The sequence below is a fragment of the Hypomesus transpacificus genome, chromosome 7 (assembly GCF_021917145.1).
Source record: "Hypomesus transpacificus isolate Combined female chromosome 7, fHypTra1, whole genome shotgun sequence".
Taxonomy (NCBI): Eukaryota; Metazoa; Chordata; class Actinopteri; order Osmeriformes; family Osmeridae; genus Hypomesus; species Hypomesus transpacificus.
The window spans coordinates 4,319,308-4,341,156 of NC_061066.1; the positions used below are offsets into that span (position 1 = coordinate 4,319,308).

General features: G+C 46.3%; 1 protein-coding gene across 3 annotated transcripts in view; it reads right to left on the reverse strand.

The window, feature by feature from the left end:
- The window catches only part of ptpro (protein tyrosine phosphatase receptor type O), a 37,406-nt gene extending 23,386 nt beyond the window's left edge, over positions 1–14,020 (reverse strand). For all 3 annotated transcript variants that reach the window (XM_047022555.1, XM_047022554.1, XM_047022553.1), the window contains exon 1: positions 13,518–14,020. In XM_047022555.1, coding sequence (XP_046878511.1) covers positions 13,518–13,565 — 48 coding nt within the window. In that variant the 5' untranslated portion in view covers positions 13,566–14,020. The remainder of the gene's footprint in view (positions 1–13,517) is intronic.
- Positions 14,021–21,849: the final 7,829 nt, after the last annotated feature.

A 21,849-nucleotide genomic window follows, 5' to 3' on the forward strand; every position in this document is an offset into this window, starting at 1 on the left:
CGGTCTGGGTTATTTATGAAGTTTACGAAGGCACAGAATGGGGGAGAGGCGTGAGGGGTAAATGGATGCCGTAGAGGGGCAGTTGAAGGTTGCGTTACTAAAACAAGATCAATGTTAACATCCACTTACCCCTTGGGAAACCCAACCTCCACCATACCAAGTTTCACAAGTGTAATAACTTGCACCGCTAAACCGTAATGAAGTGTAACTACATTGCAGATTCTATGTAGCCTAACTAAACTACTGCTATGATAAGAATTGCTATTACAGGTTGTTCTGGTAACCTTAATCTAAAGTGTGGCTCACCAAAAGAGAAAATTATAAATACAAAATATCATTACCCTTCATTTATGTCAACATGACTCTGATTTGCACTCCTGACATCTAAGCTGCTATTTCTAACCCACGTTTCCAAGCTTAGCATGGTATAAGAAGCCAATCAGGTACGATAGGTCTAATTACCAAAGACGCTGGATTTCATTATCCTTATCAGCACTGCTCCCACCACACAGGTCACCTCAACCTCACTCTCACTGAACACTTCATCGATACATGTTGGGGGAAAAAAACACTTTCCTTAAGTTATATATTATTTACCACTGTGGTAACACCTAATGAAAATCTGTTTAATTATTGAGGCAGGACCAGCAGGGCGGCAGAGAGGAAATTGACATTTAAGGTCAAAAAACATCAAAGGACAAATACGGTGAGCCGTGTGACCCTTTTACACGGCACTAAAGGCAGACGTGACCGAACATGCAGGATCCAGATCATCTTCTCCAACAGTCCACGTCCTTCTCTCCACCCCTAGAACCCCACGGAACCCAGCGTCAGTGATTCAAAGGGGGGAGACCGGTGCAGAGAACACGGCCTCCCTCCATCTTCTAAATAGACCCACACGGATTCGGGGATCCCTGAATGGATGTATACCATGGTTGTCAGCTATCTGAAGATCTCTTGGTTTCCTGCCAAACCCCTCTCCCCTCTTTGACTGACTCAGTCCCTGCCAATAAAAGTGATAACTCAATCGATAAACGTCAGTCTCTGAACTGCCTGCCTTTCTTCCTTCTCTCTGTGGGCCCCTGGCACCGGTACCTAGCTCTACATCTTTGTGTGGGTGTATGTGTGTGCACCTGTGTGTGTGTATTTGACAGAGAGTGTGGGCTTGTGTGGATTTGTGGGAGTGTATTTTTAAGAATGTTCATGTGTATGCTTGTGTGTGTGTGTGTATGTGTGTATGAAAGCAAGTTTATGTGTGAGTGCCTGTGTAAGTGCTTGCATGTGTGTGTGTGTGTGTGTTCATCCAAGCGTTTCATCTCTAATGGGAGCCCACCTTTCCGGGGACGCGGCCCTCTCCGCGAGGTGAGAGACCAGGGTGGCTGAGCAAGCATCTGCTAGCTGCCAGGGGACTCTTTGAAGATCACAAAGTGCTGGAATTGATTTCTGTTTTATGTCGGACCTGCTAACCAGAAGTCTCTCAGACGAGTGTAATTTTACTGGTTGGGACAGAAACCTGATATTAGTGTTCGAGCAGTCCCTCGAAGGTGTTTATTCAATCATTACGTCATCGATTAAGGCCTACGTCTCACGTCTTTGAGATTGCTTGTCTGTGTAACCTTATGACAGGTGAGGCAGGAAGCTTCGTTACAGATACAAAGCTTGGCTGGGGTCCTACAAGCCTACTGTGCTACTCTCATTTCAAATTAAGGTTGTGAAGATGAACGCTCATCGTTAGGATTCATTCATCTCGCATGCGGGGTTGTAAACGTCTAGCAGATTTTGACGACAATTCTGTACGTCCAAAACCACACATACATAAAATATATATATATTTTTTATGTCCTTCTTTTGAAATGCTTAGCTCAGCCTTCGTGCAGGAGAAGTGTCCCTTATAGAAGACTGTATAGAATAGTGTCCTTTACAAATCCATTGACCATGGCTGTCACTGTGTCACATGACAACTGTTCATTATGAAAACACAGAGGTGAAGGGGCAGGCAGGTGGGAGTGCACTGACACACACACACACACACACACACACACACTCACTCACTACTCCCGCACAATCACAACACACATATACTCACGACACACACGCACACTCACGACACACATGTACAGAGGACAAAAGCAAAGAAGAATGTTTATATAGATTAAGATGCCTTTGTTCAGATAGCTTGTCCATTAGAAGGATACCGCCACTCAATGCGAGTCCTGTGTGGATGATAAGTGAAGCACCCAATCAGAGGCAGTCGTGGGTGGATGGGTAATACTGTGTGCAATCAAGGACGTTGTACAATCGCTTTAAGGATTTCCAAACGAGACTCACTGCCTACGACTGCTTCTGCTGTGAATTCATAACAGGAATGGGATTGCATACGCTTTCTCTGTTGAAGTACGCATCACTGTATCAAGTGATGTGTTCAATGTGTTCAGTGTGTTCAGTGTGTTTCATGTCAACAGCACAAACTGGATATCAGCTTTCTCTAAGTCCACCATAAGCCCTTTGTTACGTTATGTCATACTAAATGCCAACTCACTTGTCATCTCACACTAGTCCTGTTAGCTGGCTTCCCTGCCGACTTCTATTTTTCTTTTCCCTTTAATGACACAATAAATCTTCCCAGGCATTGAAAAGCTACACTAAAACCTTGAATAGCTTGAAAACCCTGAAGTGACAAAAAACTAGCAAAAAATGCTTGTCAGCAGAATAAGTGCTTGGTCGTAAAGCCCAAATGTGACACCAGCGTGGTGGAAAACTGGTACAAAAAACAGTGGTAGAGGAAGGCTGGGGACTTGAATTACTTGCAGTGAGTCACAATCTCATGCGTTCCCTAATCCCTGTTGGCTTGCTTGTCTTTCCCAAATCATCGTGTCACCGCACAGCGCATCTGGAGTGACCTTCTGGGATAGGAAGGTCCCACCGGCAGATTAGCGCTGGTGGGAAGACCTCAGGACAAACCCACCACACAGATTACCAATCTGGGTCAAAATCCCAGGCCTCTGCTTTTGGATTATTTCACGGGACGCTCAGCAGGAAAAAAAAAAAGAGCCAAATATGGCAGGAAACAACAGCGGCTTGGAATGACCCAACGACCATTTCTGTGCGATTGCACTTACACAACCTTCTTGCCCATCAACGTATTAGGAGGGTTGCGTCGCCGTGTGCTTTTCGATATGGGCCACTGAGGTACTTTAATAGAACAGACAAATCCTATAAAAGCTTTTAAACAGTCCTAATGTGCAGGGCAGGAATTCACAAGCCCCTTGATTCCGCAAGCGTTCCCAACTCGAATCCCGAATCCCTACATCAACACTTCTCCCACACAGCGAGACGCGCCGAGTCTAGAACTGTAACTTGACAAGCTTGGCCCCAATTGGTGGGAATCTCCTCAGGAGGCCCGTGTTCAAGGACAGCACGGCTTTTTACTCAGCTCGCAGGCGACCGGCGCTCCAAGTGGGTTTGCTGCCTGTGACGTGATTCTCCTCTCCGGGAAAAGTGAGACCACCCTGTCAATTTACCAATTACCTCCTACGCCCTCCCCCCCCCCCTCCCCCCTACACACACACACACACCCCACCCTCCCTCCCTCCTGAGCAATTTCATTTCTGCCAATAAACACGCGGCCGCTGCTGACGCCGCAGGCTGTCTCTCCCCCCGCCGCCGCCGCCGCCGCCGCCGCCTCACTTCATTTCCTCCTCGTCTCCGCTTCCTCTCCCCCCGGCTGGCGGACTCGCTACTCAGGACCTGAGCTCTCCAAATACCACAGCGCTGTAATTAAGCCGGAGTGGCGGGCCAGGCATTTAGAAAGGCCAATCGAGTCCTTCACGAGGGCGCTTCTCTATCAACATTCATTTCACAAAGCCTCCCATGTGTGTGAGTGTAAGTGTGTGCGTGTGTGTAAGGGTGTGTGTCTTTGTAAGGGTGTGTGTGTGTGAGAACCCACACGAGATGGAGGAAAGATCAATTGCTCTCCAACTAAATTGGGTAAGTACAAGTATCGAGATGATAGCCATCAACAGGAGACTAAAAGCTTGTATCCTGTCCAAACGAACAGATGTTTATACAACAATATACGTCGACCGATTGAGCTTTTATTATATTTAAAGAAGAAGAAACGACATGAGACTTTGCGACAAGAAGGGTACAGTAAAGTTTGGTCGAATAACTAAAGACACTGGACTATAGAAGCCCTGAGGCTTATATTTACAGACAGTTCGATATAAGCAGGCAGACAGGTTTGTGGGCAAAACAACAGGGGAACTAGAGATTTGACCAATGGCCTTGGCACAGTCCACCACAGACCCCTTGAAAGGTTGGTAGCGCCCTTATGGAGATGATGGGTGTGCGTTTGCGATGCCTGATCAATCAATGTGTGGAGCTCTTTGGCTCCCAGACTCAGACGGAAAGTCTCTTACGACCTGGAAGTAGTGCGGTTTCTGCTGACAGACCAGCAACTTTGATATATCGGGACCAAAGCTTCACTCCGGTGCAGGAAAAGACGAGCCATTGATCACTGTCAGGCAGAGCCTGTCTGGCTGCCACTGAAACGACTGTAGCATGCTCAGACACACACACACACACTGAAATGGCTGTAGCATGCAAAGACACCCGCACACACACTGAAATGGCTGTAGCATGCACAGACACACACACGCACAGACACACACACGCACACACACAAACACACACTGAAATGGCTGTAGCATGCACACACACACACACACACACTGAAATGGCTGTAGCATGCACAGACACACACACAAACACACACACACACACTGAAATGGCTGTAGCATGTACAGACACACACACACACACACACACACACACACACACACACTGACTGATAAGCCAACACGCACACACAAACACAGACGCGGCCACACAACCGCTTTTGACCTAATCCATCAGTCTCCTCGTCTATTCATCAGTCCACAAGACGGGCTCTGTCCCACGGGCCGATGTGATTCTAGAGATGTAACAGAGCCAAGCGGCACTCAATCACAAGCTGAATCCCGCCAGGATCACTGGGAGAATCCTGTAAATATGGGTCAAACGTAGGGAAAATAAGATTAGCATGACCTCCCAGAGGGGAGCTCTCTCTCTCCACCCCCCCACCCCCTCACCCCCCCCCCCCCTCTCGTTCCCTCCCTCCTCCTCCCAGTTATCATCTGACAGGAAACCAGGAGGTTCCCTCACCGAGGATCTCGCCCTGCGCTGAATGTGTTCTTTCTCTCATCTTTCGCCGTGTCGATGGCGAAGCCACCAGTCAGATGAACTGGAGACGTTCACTGCTCCTCGGGGACGCCCGCCGAGTACAAATAAACGTTGACGGAAGAAGCGAGACAAAGCTACTATTATGCTCACTCGTCTGTTGTGTGAGGACGAAAGAGAGGGCTTGACTCCGGTAGGGCTGTGCGGAGCATGTGAGAATCGTTTCTTCCTTGTGCGGAAGCACCCCAGGCTGAACGGAGCCTACCTTGAACCCCCATCTGGTCTGTCACATCTAGTCCTCCTCTAGTCAACCCACACTGCAAACACTACAAGTCGGGTTATGTCACAATATTTTTTCGTTGGGGACTCTTGTGAGGTTGGGCCCCAAGCTCTGACTAGGCTGGAGGAGTCGATACACCCTGAACACCAACTCGGAAACAACTTCCCTCTTACAACGAATGGCGCCATTGAATTATGCCGAACATGGACAGCGGAGCCACAACTGTTATGGCTCGGGCTGATTCATTGGGCATTCTTGGAAAGTCGTAGACCCTCGTCTCGGCACCGCCTGCATCAGAACGACAGAGAGGAGAGCCTGAGAGAACAAGCCCAGCATTTATGCATATTCTTGTTTTAATTGCAGAGGTGGGAGTTGACATAAATATTCAAAATGCCCGAAAGACAAACGGGTTGAGAGACGGCACCTTCAGGGAATCTTTGTCTGGACTTCCTGTTGGTTTACCCGGTTCCTTCTCAAAAAAGGTTATAAGGCCCGAACACAATACCGCATTGAAATTCAGTTACGATTTTTATATTCAATCCAATGCCCTTTCGTAAGAAAGGGATGCATTCACATTCACAATATGTTTAACTCCCACGACCATGGAAAACCACGGAGATGAAAGGAGTTTAGAAAAGGTCAAATATGCATCTTCCCATATCAGTTAATTAGGGCTTTGGAAACTCCACCAAGCAAAAGGTATTATATTTGCACTATTCCTGTTCATGAGCATTTTGTGCCGCAATACTGTTCTCATACTGTATCTCTTTCATGCGAGATACAATTAAAAGTCATTTGAGACATAAAACCTTTTGAGGACATATATTCTACCGTCCATTACTAGCACGAAACAGAAATGCACAGTTGTTCTGCGTCCTTGGGACAGACCAATCACTGACTCGTACGCCATTCAGTCTGTATGTTTAAGCTCGTTCCGCCTCTTGTCACGCTGCGTCTTGGGATCCGCGTCTGGTGCGGACGTTACACACACATGTTCTGGACCTCATGTTGCAGTGCGCCCCCAATTCTTTGCTTCCTTCTGCGACGAGTGAGCCAAAAGCGTCCAATTTTGCAGCACATTACCCCCCCCACGAGAGCAACGACTCGAAGCGACAGAAGGGCCTCCGGGCGTTATCGTAGCAGCTCACTCGGGAGCGAATGTCTCACTCCTGCAGTGGAAGTCACACGATTGTTGCATAGGTGTGTGGCTATGTTGAAGGACCAAATTGAATGTGTGACCACCGCCTTGACTTTCCTGCGACAAGTGAATTTGACAGGACTTCCGAAGACCAGAGTCCTCGACAGAAAGAAAAATAAATAAAAAATACAACAAAAACATTGCCAAGAGCAACAGACGCAATCCTTCAGCCAAAAGAACCTTTAGTAACGTTAAAAGCGAAAGCGTGTCTGACAACAGAGATCTCCAAGGTGATGCCTCCTTTTCCAGGACACAAGTGACACTCACAGTTTGTGAAGATCAATAAAGCAGTGGAGGAGGTGGTACTGATGCCATGGAGCATGGCGAATCCCTGTGACCTTGAGATACAACCTCCCATGCATGCACACACGCACACACACACACCAAACACCAAACCTAATCTGACAGTCGTGTCAGAAACATAAGCAGATGAAGACCCGACAGAAACAGTCATCTATGGGGTCACACACACGCCCACACACAAGATTCTCGGAGAAATCCTGTGTCAGCGTCGGGGAAATAAGAGCAGGCACCAGGACGTTGGCTCAATCGTCCGTGATTGGTCGGGATTCGACGGAGCGCTTCGGTGGACGCTCAGCAGCACATGCCAACGTTGGATGGGACGTTCTGTTGTCATGACGAAGGGCCCGGGCATAGGCCGAGCCACGCTCTCTCTATACCATCTCTACCTCAAAACACATCCCTGTGCAACCCCCGTTCAGCTCACACAGAAATCCACACACATACAGACACAATCCTTCACGGTGAAGGGGTGAATGAATAAAGCCAGAGCTTGACCCCCAGTAGAAGGAAAGAAGGCGGGGAGGGGGAGGATGGGGGGGGCGTCGCACTCCAGAGCAGCTGCAAATGTTTGCATGCAAAACCTGGGCGGGGGGGAGGGGGGCAGGGGGGCAGGGGTAGGTGGGGCGGGGAGGGGCGGGGGCTCTCTGTTCCGAGCCGGCGTTCTGCATGGGGAGTGGGAGGGGGCTGGTGTAGCAGAGGGAGCCCCATAGAGGAGCCCCAGCTCGCTAGCATGGGGATTGTCAAGACTCCATTAGTCTGCGTGAATTAGTACACTCCAACACTGCCCAGTGTTGGAGTCTGCACTAAATCTCCCGTCCTCTCTCTCCGCTTGACATGTTCCCTTAAAAACATGTTCTTCTTATTTGACACAGAGCGTGGCCAGATTACATGGCGCACTAAATAAATCTTTGCATTTTTCAATAAATGTCTTGCGGGAAAAAGACACATAAATCCAGAGAAGGCTACAGGACAAATAATCTCAGGGATGTGGAGATATGAGTGCATCGTAACTTTCATAAATATGAATACCCTTTACAGTGAAATGTGGATTATCATGGTTGGGTTAATCCCAAAAAGTGCACTAATAATCTGTGTTTGCAAACAAGTTTGCCAAAGCTGCCCGCTAACAAACCCCGCCCGAGACAGATTGGACCAATTTTGAGGTCTCTGATTACTGACACTTGGTTCAGTAGATACAAGCATAGGACTCAATGATTAATCAGTCTGAATTAAGAGTTGGGGAGGAAAACCATCTTTTGTTCTTTGTGTTTCATAGTGCAGCCTGGGCGCAACACACACACACACACACACATGCACGCTCTCCTACTCTCTCTCAGACACTCACACAAACACACAATCTCTCTGACTCTCTTTTCCCGACACACACACACACAAACACACACGAGGCTTAGTCTTTTTCTCAGGAGGCAAGCGGACCATTTCAAATGCAGAGCAGAAACACTGAAATAGGCTAAGGCAGCGGTCTAGGCTTCAGCCCTGAACAGCTTTTCTCTCCTCTGACTACCAGGCAAACCCCTCGGGCACTGTATCACTTCTGTCCCATTGAAATGATTTCTTTGCCGGTCGTGTTGAATGCATCTCCATGGTTCCTGCATAATTATCTATTTCTGAGCTCCCGGTTGGTCCACGGGCACCAGTGAACTGGAGAGAAATAGCCCAGTGTGAACCGAGATGCAGCAAATCACTTCTCACATCGCAATTTCGACTTTAGCCTATGTGGATGGATGCATGAGGGCACAGGGAAATAGCAGAGGATAATGAATCGAGCGGGTGGCGTTCTCGAAGATGCTGGGAGGAACAGGGAGACAGGGTCTGTGCTGCCGGTTTGTCGACGGCCGCCATTTGTCGCAAGACAGCCCGCCGCTGTGGACAACAAACACGGCCTCACAAACGCGGCCCTCGTTAAAAGGAAAGAGAAGGGGAAAAAGGAGTCGCCGCTGAAGTCATTAAAGAGAGAAGGCTCCAGTGAGTGGTGCCTCCGATGAGAGGCCGTGTACTTTAATTGAAGGCACCGGCGCCTCTGCAAGGTTGCGCCCCCCCCCCCCCCCCCCTTTTTTTGTGCCAAAACAAAGAGGAATGTGAGGCGTTCTGTGGCTCTGTGATGACAGGAGCCCCCCCCCCTCACCTCCTCCACACTCCCCCAACCACCCCTCCCTCTGAAAACAATCAGTCTTCACCAAGGGTGCCCGCCCGCTCACTGCCCAAACTCAATGGCTGCCACCACAATAGCTCCTTATACAAACTCCCCCAAAATTCAATTAGGCACCCAACAGTGCGGGGAGTCGTCCTGTAAACTCCTCTGTTTTGGCTTCCTGTGCTCTACTTCCTCTGGCCAATGGCTCACCAACTGGGCAAGATCAATGAGCTCGCCCCTAATTGACGACAGGCTGCGTCAGCGTTTCTCTTCTTCTCTTGTCCTGAGCGCCCCCCCGCCCCCTCCCACGGTGCCCTGGGTACTCGGGATCGGGGGGGATGTGACACTCCTGAGGGTGGGTGTCGCTGCCACCCTGAGAGAGGCCTCCACAGTTTCAGATAGAGCCTCTTCTCTCCTACTCCAACCCCCCTACCTCCCCCCCTCCCTACTGCAGCAAGCAGATATTTGACTCCCCTGGATGCCTGTGTTAATCCTCTGGGGAAAGGGGGGGGGGGGCGTGGTTGGCTAAAGCATGTTTTAGATGGGTTGTGACTCTGCAGGGACAGATCGATGCGTTCCAACGGACGACGGAAGTCTTACCTGACACAGATTGTGCAGTTGGGGTAATATGACAGCGACACACGTATACACTATTGAGCTGCTGCAATGGAGCCAGCATTGTTGATGAACCTTTGACTCAAATGACACGCCCAGGCAAGGGGGACACAGGGTCGAAGAGAGCCGGTGAGTGGATGCCAACGTCTCCGTCCGCGCAGTTGGACTGAGACCAAGCTTGCCCCCCCCCCCCCACCTCTCCCCCACCCACCTCGCCTCCCCAACTCCCGCCTCCCTCCCGCGGGGGGGGGGGGGGGCAGAGATAATGAGCCCGGGATGCCCAGTGTGAATTAGGCAAACGAGAGGGCATTCAACGTCCTCTGTGAAAGGAAGAAAGGGGGCCAAAGGAAGGATCTGGAAGGCTGCAGTATTGTTTCCTTGAAGAACGCTTTCCCTTGCAACAGTTCAAGGGGAAAACGTGAGGAGTAGGATAGGTCTTCCGACGGCAAAAACGAGAGTCGGCAGATTCGTTGTCAAGTTCTCATGTGACCCATGGTATGACGCGTATCTCTAGTTAAGGTTAACTTGCCGCGCTGTTACTCCTACAGAAACATACATATCTGCTGTATGGGCATGACCAGGCTTCTCTGTTCAGCGAATCTACCAAATGAAGTCGATAAATGCAAATCAAAGCTCATCCACTAAGATATGTGATGTGTTATTCATGACAGCAGAGCATCGCTCTCAGTGAGCTCCACTGGAACTGCCTGGTAGACTCCACGAATCATCATCTCCGAAGTCGGATTCCCAACATCTCGTTCCCCACGATGGCGTCACGTCCCCCATTCCACCTCCTAACATGCACGCTCCTCTTGGCCGCTTGTTGGGTTCAAAGGGATCGAGGGAGGAGAAGCAGCAGATTGAATCCCAGGTGGCTGGTCTTGATTGGTTTTTCATCTGCTGTAAAGCGAGGGTTCAGGTTGAAGGAGGCTGCTATCATTACCTAATGAGCACATCGTGGGCTTGTAATCAGATCATGAATCACAGAGCCAAAGCTACCCATATGGAATATGGTGGGGATTAAGTCTGTTGCTTTGACCCAACAGTTACTCGTCATTTTGAGCGCAATGCACTGCCTTTTAAAAAACAGAAGCAGTCTAATACAACCTACTTAAGCTTGTAATCTACTCAGTCAGTAATTTTTTTTTGTGTGTTTTTTTTTGGGGGGGGGGACATAATATGGAAATTGTTCTTTGGGAAGAGAGAAAACATAGTCTCAAAGATGGGTCCGGAGCATCTTCCGTGAGTGGAGAAAGATGTCTTCTGCATCCTGCTGCTGGATGGCCATTAACGTAACAGGGGCCAATATGGGCCATCCAAATATAGGAGGCCTGTTCATTACACAACGAGCAATGAGATGGAGAGGAGCATTTGGCCAAAAGGAGGAGCGCAGCAACAAAAGTCTCCGCTTTTAAGGTCGATTTGGAAGAATTCATCAAGGAGACAGGAGACAAGTGTCATATTTTAAGCCGCACGAAATCCGTCCCCTCGCTTTCACCACCAATCTCAATCAAACATTTACATTTACATTTAGTCATTTAGCAGACACTCTTATCCAGAGTGACTTACAGTAAGTACAGGGACATTCTCCCCGAGGCAAGTAGGGTGAAGTGCCTTGCCCAAGGACACAACGTCATGTGCACCGGCCGGGAATCGAACTGGCAACCTTCAGATTACTAACCCGATGCTCTACCCGCTCAGCCATCTGACTCCCAAACATGGCAGAGAAAGCGAGGTAATCCATGCAGAAAGGGGACCCTGGATAGCAGAGCTTTTATTTCTCCTTCAGGAAACGATGGGAAGGGGGAAGCCACGGCTTGCTCGGACCAGAACACAATGGGGGGGGGGGGGGGGGGTTGAAGGACTCGTGTCTCTGTCTCTCGTCTCCATAAAGCATGCGCGGCGACCAGCTTTTAGCCATCAGCCGCTAGACAGGAAGGCTTCAACGTAGACAACAACAAGTACTGTTAAAGGAGTCATTATTAAGATTAAATCAGCCCTCATAGGAAGAAACACAGGCAACTTAAGGCAATGCTGGTGAGTCAATGTGTGTGAGTGTAACCGTCCTAAATATGGATTCAACTTAGTCATGGTTGCCTGCTGTCTCCAATGTGAATCTTCCAAGCCTGTGACTCTGTTTACAGACAACCCTGATGACCCATGGTTTGCATTATGTAAGCAGGAAAGTAATCCACAGCAATAGCAATATCCACTGGTTTTTATCCTCGATGACAATCTCCATTGTTCTATATTTGGTCCAGAAAGGGGCTTTTCACTGACACCAGAGCTAAAACACTTCAAATCCCATCCTCCCAATCCCAAACTGTGGACACTGTGTTATTATACCCTAGTAACTAAGTTAGTTGAAGCAACAGTCATACAGCCAAAATTGACAACACTTTTCCTTTTGGATCCGTGATCTTGTCACAATATACACATGCCTTTCATTACATTTACATTTAGTCATTTAGCAGACACTTACATGTAACGGTTTCTGACTCTGTGTGTGTTTCTGCTGATTGGGAGATAAGGGTTGTGTACAGAAACAGACCAGGCAAGCTTTTTAGGGTGACACTTTCAGAGGCATGGCTGGACAAACCCATTAAGACACCATTCCTCCAACAACATGGCAGTCTTTGAGGACGCTGGTAAGCATTCGACTGAATGACAGACCGACCGACCGACCGACCTGGCAACACCTTTAATGACTCATTCGGCTGTTTTTATCGCCATGGTTACGGGGCTCAGGTGCCAGCGCTGAGGCGTAAATAATGATGTCATCCCTGGAATTGTAGACAGAGAACAGGTTGGCGATGGAGGCTCGAAAATCCATAACGCCCACCATCCAATCTATTGGCATTTGAGGAAGTGTTACTACAGCTCATGAAACGTAGCACCACTATGACACATGAAATTAACAGGAAATTGAAAAATCACAATTCTACTTCAGATAAGAAGTTATTGGGACATTTTGATCTTTCTATAACAAGGTGTGATATTTTAGATCTTTTAAAAATCATGAACAATGTGTTAGTATATTGACCACTATTTATAGTGTGTGTGTGTGTGGGGGGGGGGGGGGTACCATGGCCTTTTTGAAAAGAAGGTAGCATTGGAGTGGAGGGTTCAGTAAAGATCTCAATATCAACTGATATTGCAACTATATCAAATCATTCCTTTCAGCTTTGGCGTCAGTGAAGGATCATATTAAGCTCATGTTCAATGAGGATTAAGGCCTGGTCTGGGTGTGATGGAATCTGTTACACCGACAGGTGGGATACAGCCAGATGACCGTCTTTGTTTCAATGGGCATTCATTTCAGGTTTTGTATCCTGCCATAATGTGCAAGGGCATATTTATTTTACTCTTCTCGGGCCAGCAAGCCATGACTTCATTGAGATGCTGAGCTGACGTGCAGCGGAATCACGGCAAACAGTTCTTGCACAGCCGAATGACCCAATTTTGCCTGAAGAAATATCACAGAAGCCTACTTCGCGTGCCATGCCGCGTTGTATCCAGACCTGGACCATATTTTACATGATAATATGAATCATGTAAGATTTAAAGAACTTTTAGATTGTTTTTTTTTTTTTTTTACAGAAATAGTCACATTTACAGACAACAGACAATGTTCCACGAAAGACGGTAGCCTACATGCTTCGCTCAACATCCCAGACATGCGGAGCGTTTTGGCTCCATCACAACTGATAGACAAAATTGTTGTATGGGCCATAAATGTGTTCCCTTACCTGAATACAGCATAGAAGATATATCGGATAAAGCAGCGCTGAGAGCATGGTAGCTTTCAATTTAAGGGGTTCAGACAAGTCTTTTATTCTCAGCTTTGGCCAGCGACTTGCTCATCCAAACAATGGCGAATTTTCTGCAGCATCAGACCGATAGCGCTATCACCCGACCCCGGGCTCACAATAGTCACCACTCACACAGCTGGTTCACCGAACCGACGTCTGACTGTGGACAGTTCTAGGATAGCATAATGTTTTGGTATCAAAGAACGTCGATACGAATCATTTCCAAAACATATGAGTCGACGCATCAATTGCCGTTAATATCCTCGGCGCGTTGGCGAAATGGATGGAGAGACCGCGGCATTGGCCATCATTTGGGGACGAAACGTTCACACACTGTAAGACAGAGACTGCATTCACCCTCTCTCTTTCCTCCTACGCCCCGCCCTATTCTCTTGTAGAGACTGGGGCACAAGAACCAGGATCTATGGGGAGCTGTGTATGAATCCATGGTTGGGGGAGGATACCCTGCAAAAGTAGGCCTTAAATAATGGGGATCCATGATGGGCTCATCTTAAGTGTAGCCTGCGTTTTAAGTGTAGCCTAAAGCTAAATACCCTGAAATTGTTGCCTCGTGTTGATTTCTACTTTATCTTAAAATAATTCAGGGAGACTAAACAATCTGTTACGGTCGCATATTGTAGCCTATTGTCAAAGGTAGTGGTCCCCATGTACTTGTTAGTAACAAACTGTACTTAATTTCATGGGAAAAATACATATTTTTAATTAAGTTGTTTTTTAGTTGCCAAGTTAGAAAAGGGATGGGTGTTACTTTGGATGAGATCCTTTGTATTCAGCAAATTACAAGAGTTTATAATAAAATGACTTGACTCAAAGACAAAACTGTTGATTTGATTGGTGTTATACAGACATTGGTAGCTGGACCATGAGCTAAACTCTACATAGGCTTACTCCACATTGGGAATAGGCAAGAGTTATTCACATACAGCTCTGTTTATAATTGAGGTTCAGTCTTAATCTATTTCCAGTAAACCATCCTTCTCAAAAGGGATGTTTGTGTCAACACTATAGTTGTGAACCTTTTTTTCCTCCTAACAGAGCGTGAGACCTATTTGTTTCTTGCTTATTCAACCCAGTCATTATCCTTTCTTCCCAAAGCCTAAAACGTTTCTTGAACCATATTGTTTTCAAAACACAGCCAGTAACCTACACTGTCAGCACAAACACATTTTAGAGGGAAGGAAAAGCAAAAGGATATTCGTTTTGATAATGAAAGGCTGCAGGTGACCTTCCCTCCAGCTATGACACATTTGAATGAGAGTACAGGGAGGGAAAACACTTCTTACCCTGAGTTCTGTTAAGTGACTATTTTTACATTTCCTTCAACAAAGTGAATTCCTGAATGTAAAAGTATATTTTCCTTTGTGCTCATATTTGACAACAAAGGTCACAAATACAAGATTGGTCATCCCAATGAGAGAGTACCAATGATCAGTGACAGACTTCAAACTGACCATAATGATAGTTGGTGTTCAGCAGAGCTTGATCCAAGAAAACCATCAGATCTGAGATATTTAGCTGCCTTCTTAAGACTAAAGCTGTAGTGACATTGGAGGACAACGCTGTTCTGCATCGCTGGTTTAGAGGAATTCGGACAAAGGGGTCGTCTTGTTTTCAGTCTGAGTCAACTGACAATCACTTGTCAAAGACATGGGATCCCTGTGTGTGTGTGATGTGTGTGTGTGATGTGTGAGTGTGTGTGAGTGAGGAGGGATTTGGTCAATGTTAGGGATTTTGTTGAACAAAAACTGATGTCCAGTCTTTCAAAGTAAATAGTTTTGAATAAATCCGAATATTGCAATTGTGTGTGTATGTATGTGTGTATATATATGTATCAGAACAGATGTTTGCATGGAAGGGATCTTGCTCAATGAAGACTGCCCCATGGAATTCTAAGTAGAAAATATAAATACCCTTTTCTACATCTAGGAATACAAACCATGTTTGCTAGTTTTTGTTCAGAATTCACTCAGAATTCAATATTCTGCCAATATAACAACAATATGCATTACCTATATAAACAATAATTAGTTTGATCAGGGTGCAGGCGTCTAAGAGCGTGCACTATTGTATTATTTTGGTTTAGTGGTTTCCTCCAGCATCGAAATAAAACTGATCATTGGCGTGACGTCATACCATGCAGCGTGTGTAGTTTGTGTCGGCATGGAGCAAATAAATAAATAAATAAACAAAGTGTCGGCATACAGCTTAATTGGTGCATACTGCCACCCTGTGGTATTAGATACGAAGTGCTTTTTATATGTTTTCTTCGAGATGCAATACCATGGCAAGCGAAGACATGGGTTCAGGTGCTAGAATCAGAGGCATCTCTAGACCCTTTTTAGTTGGGCACGTGCCCTAGTATAAATCTGCGGTGTCCCAGTAAAATCTGAAGTTTGAATTTGAACAATTTACTTTAATAGTCAGTACATTCATTTAGATTGATGATCCCAGAAAAATATAAACGCAGTATCCCAATCAACGCTCGTAAAATCAACGCAGTTTAACCGGAAACACAAAGTGATGCGTGCCAAGGAATTCCATGTCCGCGCGCTCTTCTGTCCTTGCTATAATAGCCACTGCAGCGGCACACAGACGTCCTGGGGTAGGCATGCAAATCAGAATTGAGGTAGACTAAGAAAACATTACAAACCGTTAAAACATTTAAAAAATACAGTTTCGTAATAGTATAGTAGGTAATAGTAGGTATGGATCACAGATTGATGGTGCAGCAGTTAGGCTATATATCAAACAGAAGATGGCGCTGTAACATCATAAAACGACTGGACATAGTGGCTTCTTTTCTAGGCTACAACTGTCTCATGTTAAAATCGAATTTAACCTCAACACTACTAAATATGAACCACGATCAACCACGGTAGCCTAATGTAGGCTAGGCTACATAAGCTTGAATGTCTGACCACAAGCTAGTCTCTGAGCCATTTATCATCCTCATAATATAAACATTGAAACAATGACATGCAACATCATACATCTTCTTTCCTCTACTCTCTTCCTCTACCCATCCACCTATCCTCAGAGGAATGCAGTCCCCATAGCAACTGCAATGACCGCATTCCAGGACGCCCCCTTCGTGGAAAGATCAATAGATAGTCTGCTGCATCTAGAAGCTCCAAGGACAGACTTCTGAGAACCTATAGGCTACATCCAGCTAGTGAGCTTCTGTGAAGACACTGACCAGCAGAGCCTTGTGAAGAAAGTGCTTAGGCTACCAGCAGCATTATATTCTGAGTTATGCGGTGTAGCCTACAGATAAATATATATATAACCTGCTGCAGGCTCGCTTCCAAATAGATGGACTGCATTGAAACAATGCCAAATGAAATACCCAATCCAGTATCACATACAGTACTTTAGTGAAATAGTCACGAAAAAGAATCGAATATTTTGTGACATGCAATACCTGATAGGCTTTAGGAGTGTGAGTGTTTTCGTTTTTTTGTTTAATTCACTGTTTTTTGGAAGATATGCATGTTAATGGGGTAGCCTATCTCTCAAACTGAACTGGAAAGTTTCTACCTAAGACAGCTGATTTCAAGGCTACTACTATTCAGGTCTAGGCCTCCATCATATAGAAATCCACTTATAGGCTTAGGCTACAGTAGGCTATTGTCCCCAATAAAACACAGCAAGGCATTGTATAAACGGTCTGCGATAGCTGATTAAGTAGACACCCTGACCTCGAATTTGCTACAGCCTGTAGTTAAAACGTTAGTTTTTTCAACCAATCTGGCAGTTCATGGAAAGCCCAGACATGGGGTGTAATCAGGAGTCCGCTATCCCTGGAGCACCACTGTGGAAGTCCATATGCTCATTACTAAACGGGTTCAGGGAACTCGGCCTGACGTATCTTACTGGGGAGAGGACTTTCACGGCCGTGGTTGACAGCGGGGATGGCCTGGGTCCAGAGAAAATGTATCACCGCTGAGCAGGGCAGCTGCTTTCAATAACCTCCAAATCTGACCTCTAATTTCCCCACGCTGGGTCCACTGACGGAAGGCTTCTGAGAAACAGCCCCCCGCTGCTCCCTTTCGGGTTCCGCAGTTATTCTCACTTGCAACTGTAATAATTGAACATGAGAAATCCAATTTTACCTTAATCTAAATCGCGTGACCACATCCTAAGAAACGTAACGTAGGCTTTCAGTGTGGTTCTGCAACCTTGTTTTCCTAAACCGATGCTCAAGTTTAACATGAGTAGCCTACATCATGCATGTTTCAGTGAGCGTTTGTGTGAAGCAGTTGTCCGAATGTGCACTGCTCCACCCCTCTGAAGAAGCTATGATAAATCTGCAATTGCATCAATGCCCAAATATATCTTTGAATCTTTGTGTGGGGGCGCGCGCACGTGTGTGTGTGTGTTTGTGTGCGTGTGGAAGAGAGAACGAACATGTATCTTTTTCCAGTAAGATAATTGTTATTTGTGTCTATAAGAGCAGTGTGTGCGTGTATTTTGTGTGAGGTCACGTGGAAATGTGCGTATGTGAAAAACACTTGGCTCTCCTTGGGGTGTGTGTTTTTGAACTCTCTGAGTTTACTAAGTAAACATACCCCCCTCTCTTGACTGTCACGCAAATGCAATTTTATTTACTTCACTGCTCCCCAAGACGTTTCTACCAACACATTTGTCTGACTGGATGATACCAAGGAGAGAGCCTATGAAGTACCGATACCCTGCACAAACTATCAAATTGTGATGATGATGATGACGAACATTGTTATGACCGCCAGATAATTATGACATCAATAACGTTTGAACAAAAAAATCCACCAAATTGAAAAATGAAGAGTAAAAACATAACTAATGTAGGCCTAGTTAACAACTTTGTGGAAGTATGCACGTTGCATATGAGACAATAAATCACTTCAGAGCAGTTATAACACCTCTCGTTGGTCGGTCAACAATTTGGGTTCAGAGATTAGAGGGATTATATTGGTCGGATTATTGCTAAAACGTAAACATTTAATTAAAAATGAGACGGATAAAGGATGATTACATATGGGCCCAACCACACACAGCCTGACACCAGCCAGATAAGGAATTTAGGCCAAAGAGGGGGAAAAAGTATCAATTAAAATAAGAATAAGCTTAGAAGCAAACAAATGGTTTTATACAACATGAAATTAAATCTCAATAAATCTCAGTCATAAATCACGGGTTCCTGACCATAATTCCCTTTCTCTCTCACACACACACACACGCACACAATCATTGAGTTTGAAATAATGCCACTGTGTGTGACTGGTGACACAAGATCACAGAATTTGAATTAATTTCATAAAACTCTGAGGGGAAATTCTAACATTACTATCTAATGTCCTACATTAGAACTACCAAGGCAATTCTGAAATTATTTGGTGTGTGTGAGGGTTTATTATCATTATTATGGTTGTATGAATGTGTAAGAGAGTAATCTATCTCTCTCTCTCTCTCTCTCTGCATGTGTTTAATACAGATGCTGCACAGCCAGCAGATCCCTGCTCTCTGGCCTTTTGCCACTTCCTTCTAATCAGGTTTCTGGGAAAGTCATTTTCATTTGCAAGTTCTTTCTGGGGAACTGGCTGTGGCTAGGTAATCCTGCAGAAAATTCCTCCCTTCATCTTTGAACCTCCTTCAGCAGAGTAAGAAGACACCCTGTCCTAGGCTAATCAACAAGGCAACCCATTGTGGGGTGTGTTTGTGCGTGTGTGTGCGCTCACACGCACGGGCGTGCGCGAGCTCGAGGGAACTCGGAAGGTGCCCGGTGGCTTGGCGCATGATGTCATTATGGCGACCAGTGCATGCGCACGTGTGTTTACGCGTGGGCTCTGAGCATGTTTGCCACTTGATGACTGTTTTCATGTGAGCGTTTGTGTTTGAGGTCAAGTGTGTGTATGTGCGCCTGAATATGTAACAGAGGCACGCACAGAGTGGTACTGAGAAGGCAGATGCTCTTCTGGGAAACGAGGCTCACAGCGCTGTGGGAGCAGAACACAAGCTTTGAAGGCTAAAGAGGAATTCATTTACATCCACTCTGCACTGGGACATATAAAGCAGTCTCCCTCGCCAATGATACACACTTTGTCTCCACGTGACAGTCACCCATAGGCTGCGCCTTCAGGTTACATAAACAGATTTGGAACCCAAAAACATAACACAGGCTTGAACGTTAAACAGCCTGTCTAAAGTCATATGAATCTATCATATTAGTCACCTCAATTTGATTGTGTGTGTGGTGTGTCTGTGCGAGCACTTATTTAGTGCTCACGCCAAACACTTAAGGAGATTTTAAGATGTATTACAAACTATTTCTGCAAACTGCTCCACCCCTCCTCTCCCAATTCCAAGAATTCAGCCCTGCTCCGTGTGGCTCCTTGTGTTCAAGATGTAAAAATAGCCCACTGCATTGGGCAGATTAGAATGAATATCAGTACTTGGGGCCCACTGACAATCTATTGCTACAGTAAACTGCATCAATTCCAGGAAACACTTTTTGAATTAGTTTTTTTTTTTTTTTTAACCACCATGGATAAACAAACAGAGACAAGAGGTTGTGGGGGGGGGGGGCATGCATTATGAAAGTATTATAATCAAACCAACAACAGAACCGCAGCTGAATAGATTATAACATGGCTCAGGGCTTAAATCCTGTCGAGCGAGCATGATTTAGTGTATGATTTGTAGAAGGAATCACAGTGGGAGCAGCATGATAAGGGCATGATATACTTGACGTACTAAAGTGGGAATAACACAGGCTGATCGAGGGTCACTGAAGGCCACGTGGATCCATGGAGAATGCGTGTGGTTTAGAAGCTATAGTACTCCTGGGGAGGAGCTGCAGGAGGGTGTGCAGGGAACACCACAGACACACTACTTAAAGAGGAAGACTCGCAGGGTAGGGAACACCACAGACACACTACTTAAAGAGGAAGACTCGCAGGGTAGGGAACACCACAGACACACTACTTAAAGAGGAAGACTCGCAGGGTAGGGAACACCACAGACACACTACTTAAAGAGGAAGACTCGCAGGGTGACAGCATTTGGGTGTGTGATGCAAAGTGGGCAGTTGTCACCGTAATGATAGGGTTTGGCTCTTCTACCTTAACACACAAACAACCCCCCCCCCCCCCCCCCCCGCCCCCTCCCCCAAAAAAAGAAAAAAAGAGAAGAGCAATTTTATGGAACCGACCGAAGATGGCTTCAACGGTTGTCATGGGATCTCGTTCTCTCCGCGAGTGTCTCTCCCACGCGGGCCGCACACGCTCCCTGCAGCCCCTCTTACCCCCGCCCCTACCCTCTCTTTCTCCCTCAGCATGGGTCTCGTGTTCCGTTTGTCTAGCTGTTGTGTTCCCCCCGGTCACAACTGTGTTGGTGTGAAAAACAAACGTGCGCGACAGTCTACTGTTCCCCCCAGCGGGATCAACTGGGTGGGGTCGTGTCGGATCTTCCACCGAATGTGTCCTGAAACCGCACAAGCGTTATGACATTTGACTCCATTCGGGGTATTTCCCCGAATGACCTACACCGCAGGTCAGGTATCACCGTGGCCTTGGCATCAGAAGACCACAAAAGGGCTTACACCCCAGGTGTGTGAGCTAAATGGCAAGCACGGCTTTCCAAGGGCTTACGTAATGGAGTTAAGGACAAGTGCTGATAGATTTAACCTCACTTCACTCCCAAACAGGCAGAGAGTGTGAGTGAGTGTGTGAGAGAGAAAGAGGGGTAAATGAGTGAAAGGAAACCACTAACATGGTCTTCCTAAGCCAGCTTGCTTTGGGGTGACATGGAAGTGTTTTACGAAGAAAAAGACAAATAGGCTATGCCAAACACAGGGGAAGTATGGTTCACCGTTCCAGCTTCTCCCTACTTTCCAGCTTTTGTGTGTTTTTAGGCCAACTCTATGAGGTGATGAAAACTAGAGATCCTTCCCCTGTGGCAGTTTGTGCGAATGTGCCCTGTTGTGTGTGTGTGTTGATGACACAATACTGATATAATATTCTCAGAACGGCCTTGAAGTCTAGGAAATGCATTGTGATTGAACATCAAAGCTTTCCAGGAATTCGTATAGGGTTGGAATATGACACCTATTGTGAATCTACCAGCTGTATGACTCAAGATACACTGCAGAAGTACAAACTTAAGTCAAAGTACAAAGTACTTTGTGAAGTTTCCAAAAGTTTTATTGGAATCATCAAAGTGTCAAACTCTCAAAATATAGGCATCACTTAAGATAAAAAAAATATGAAAG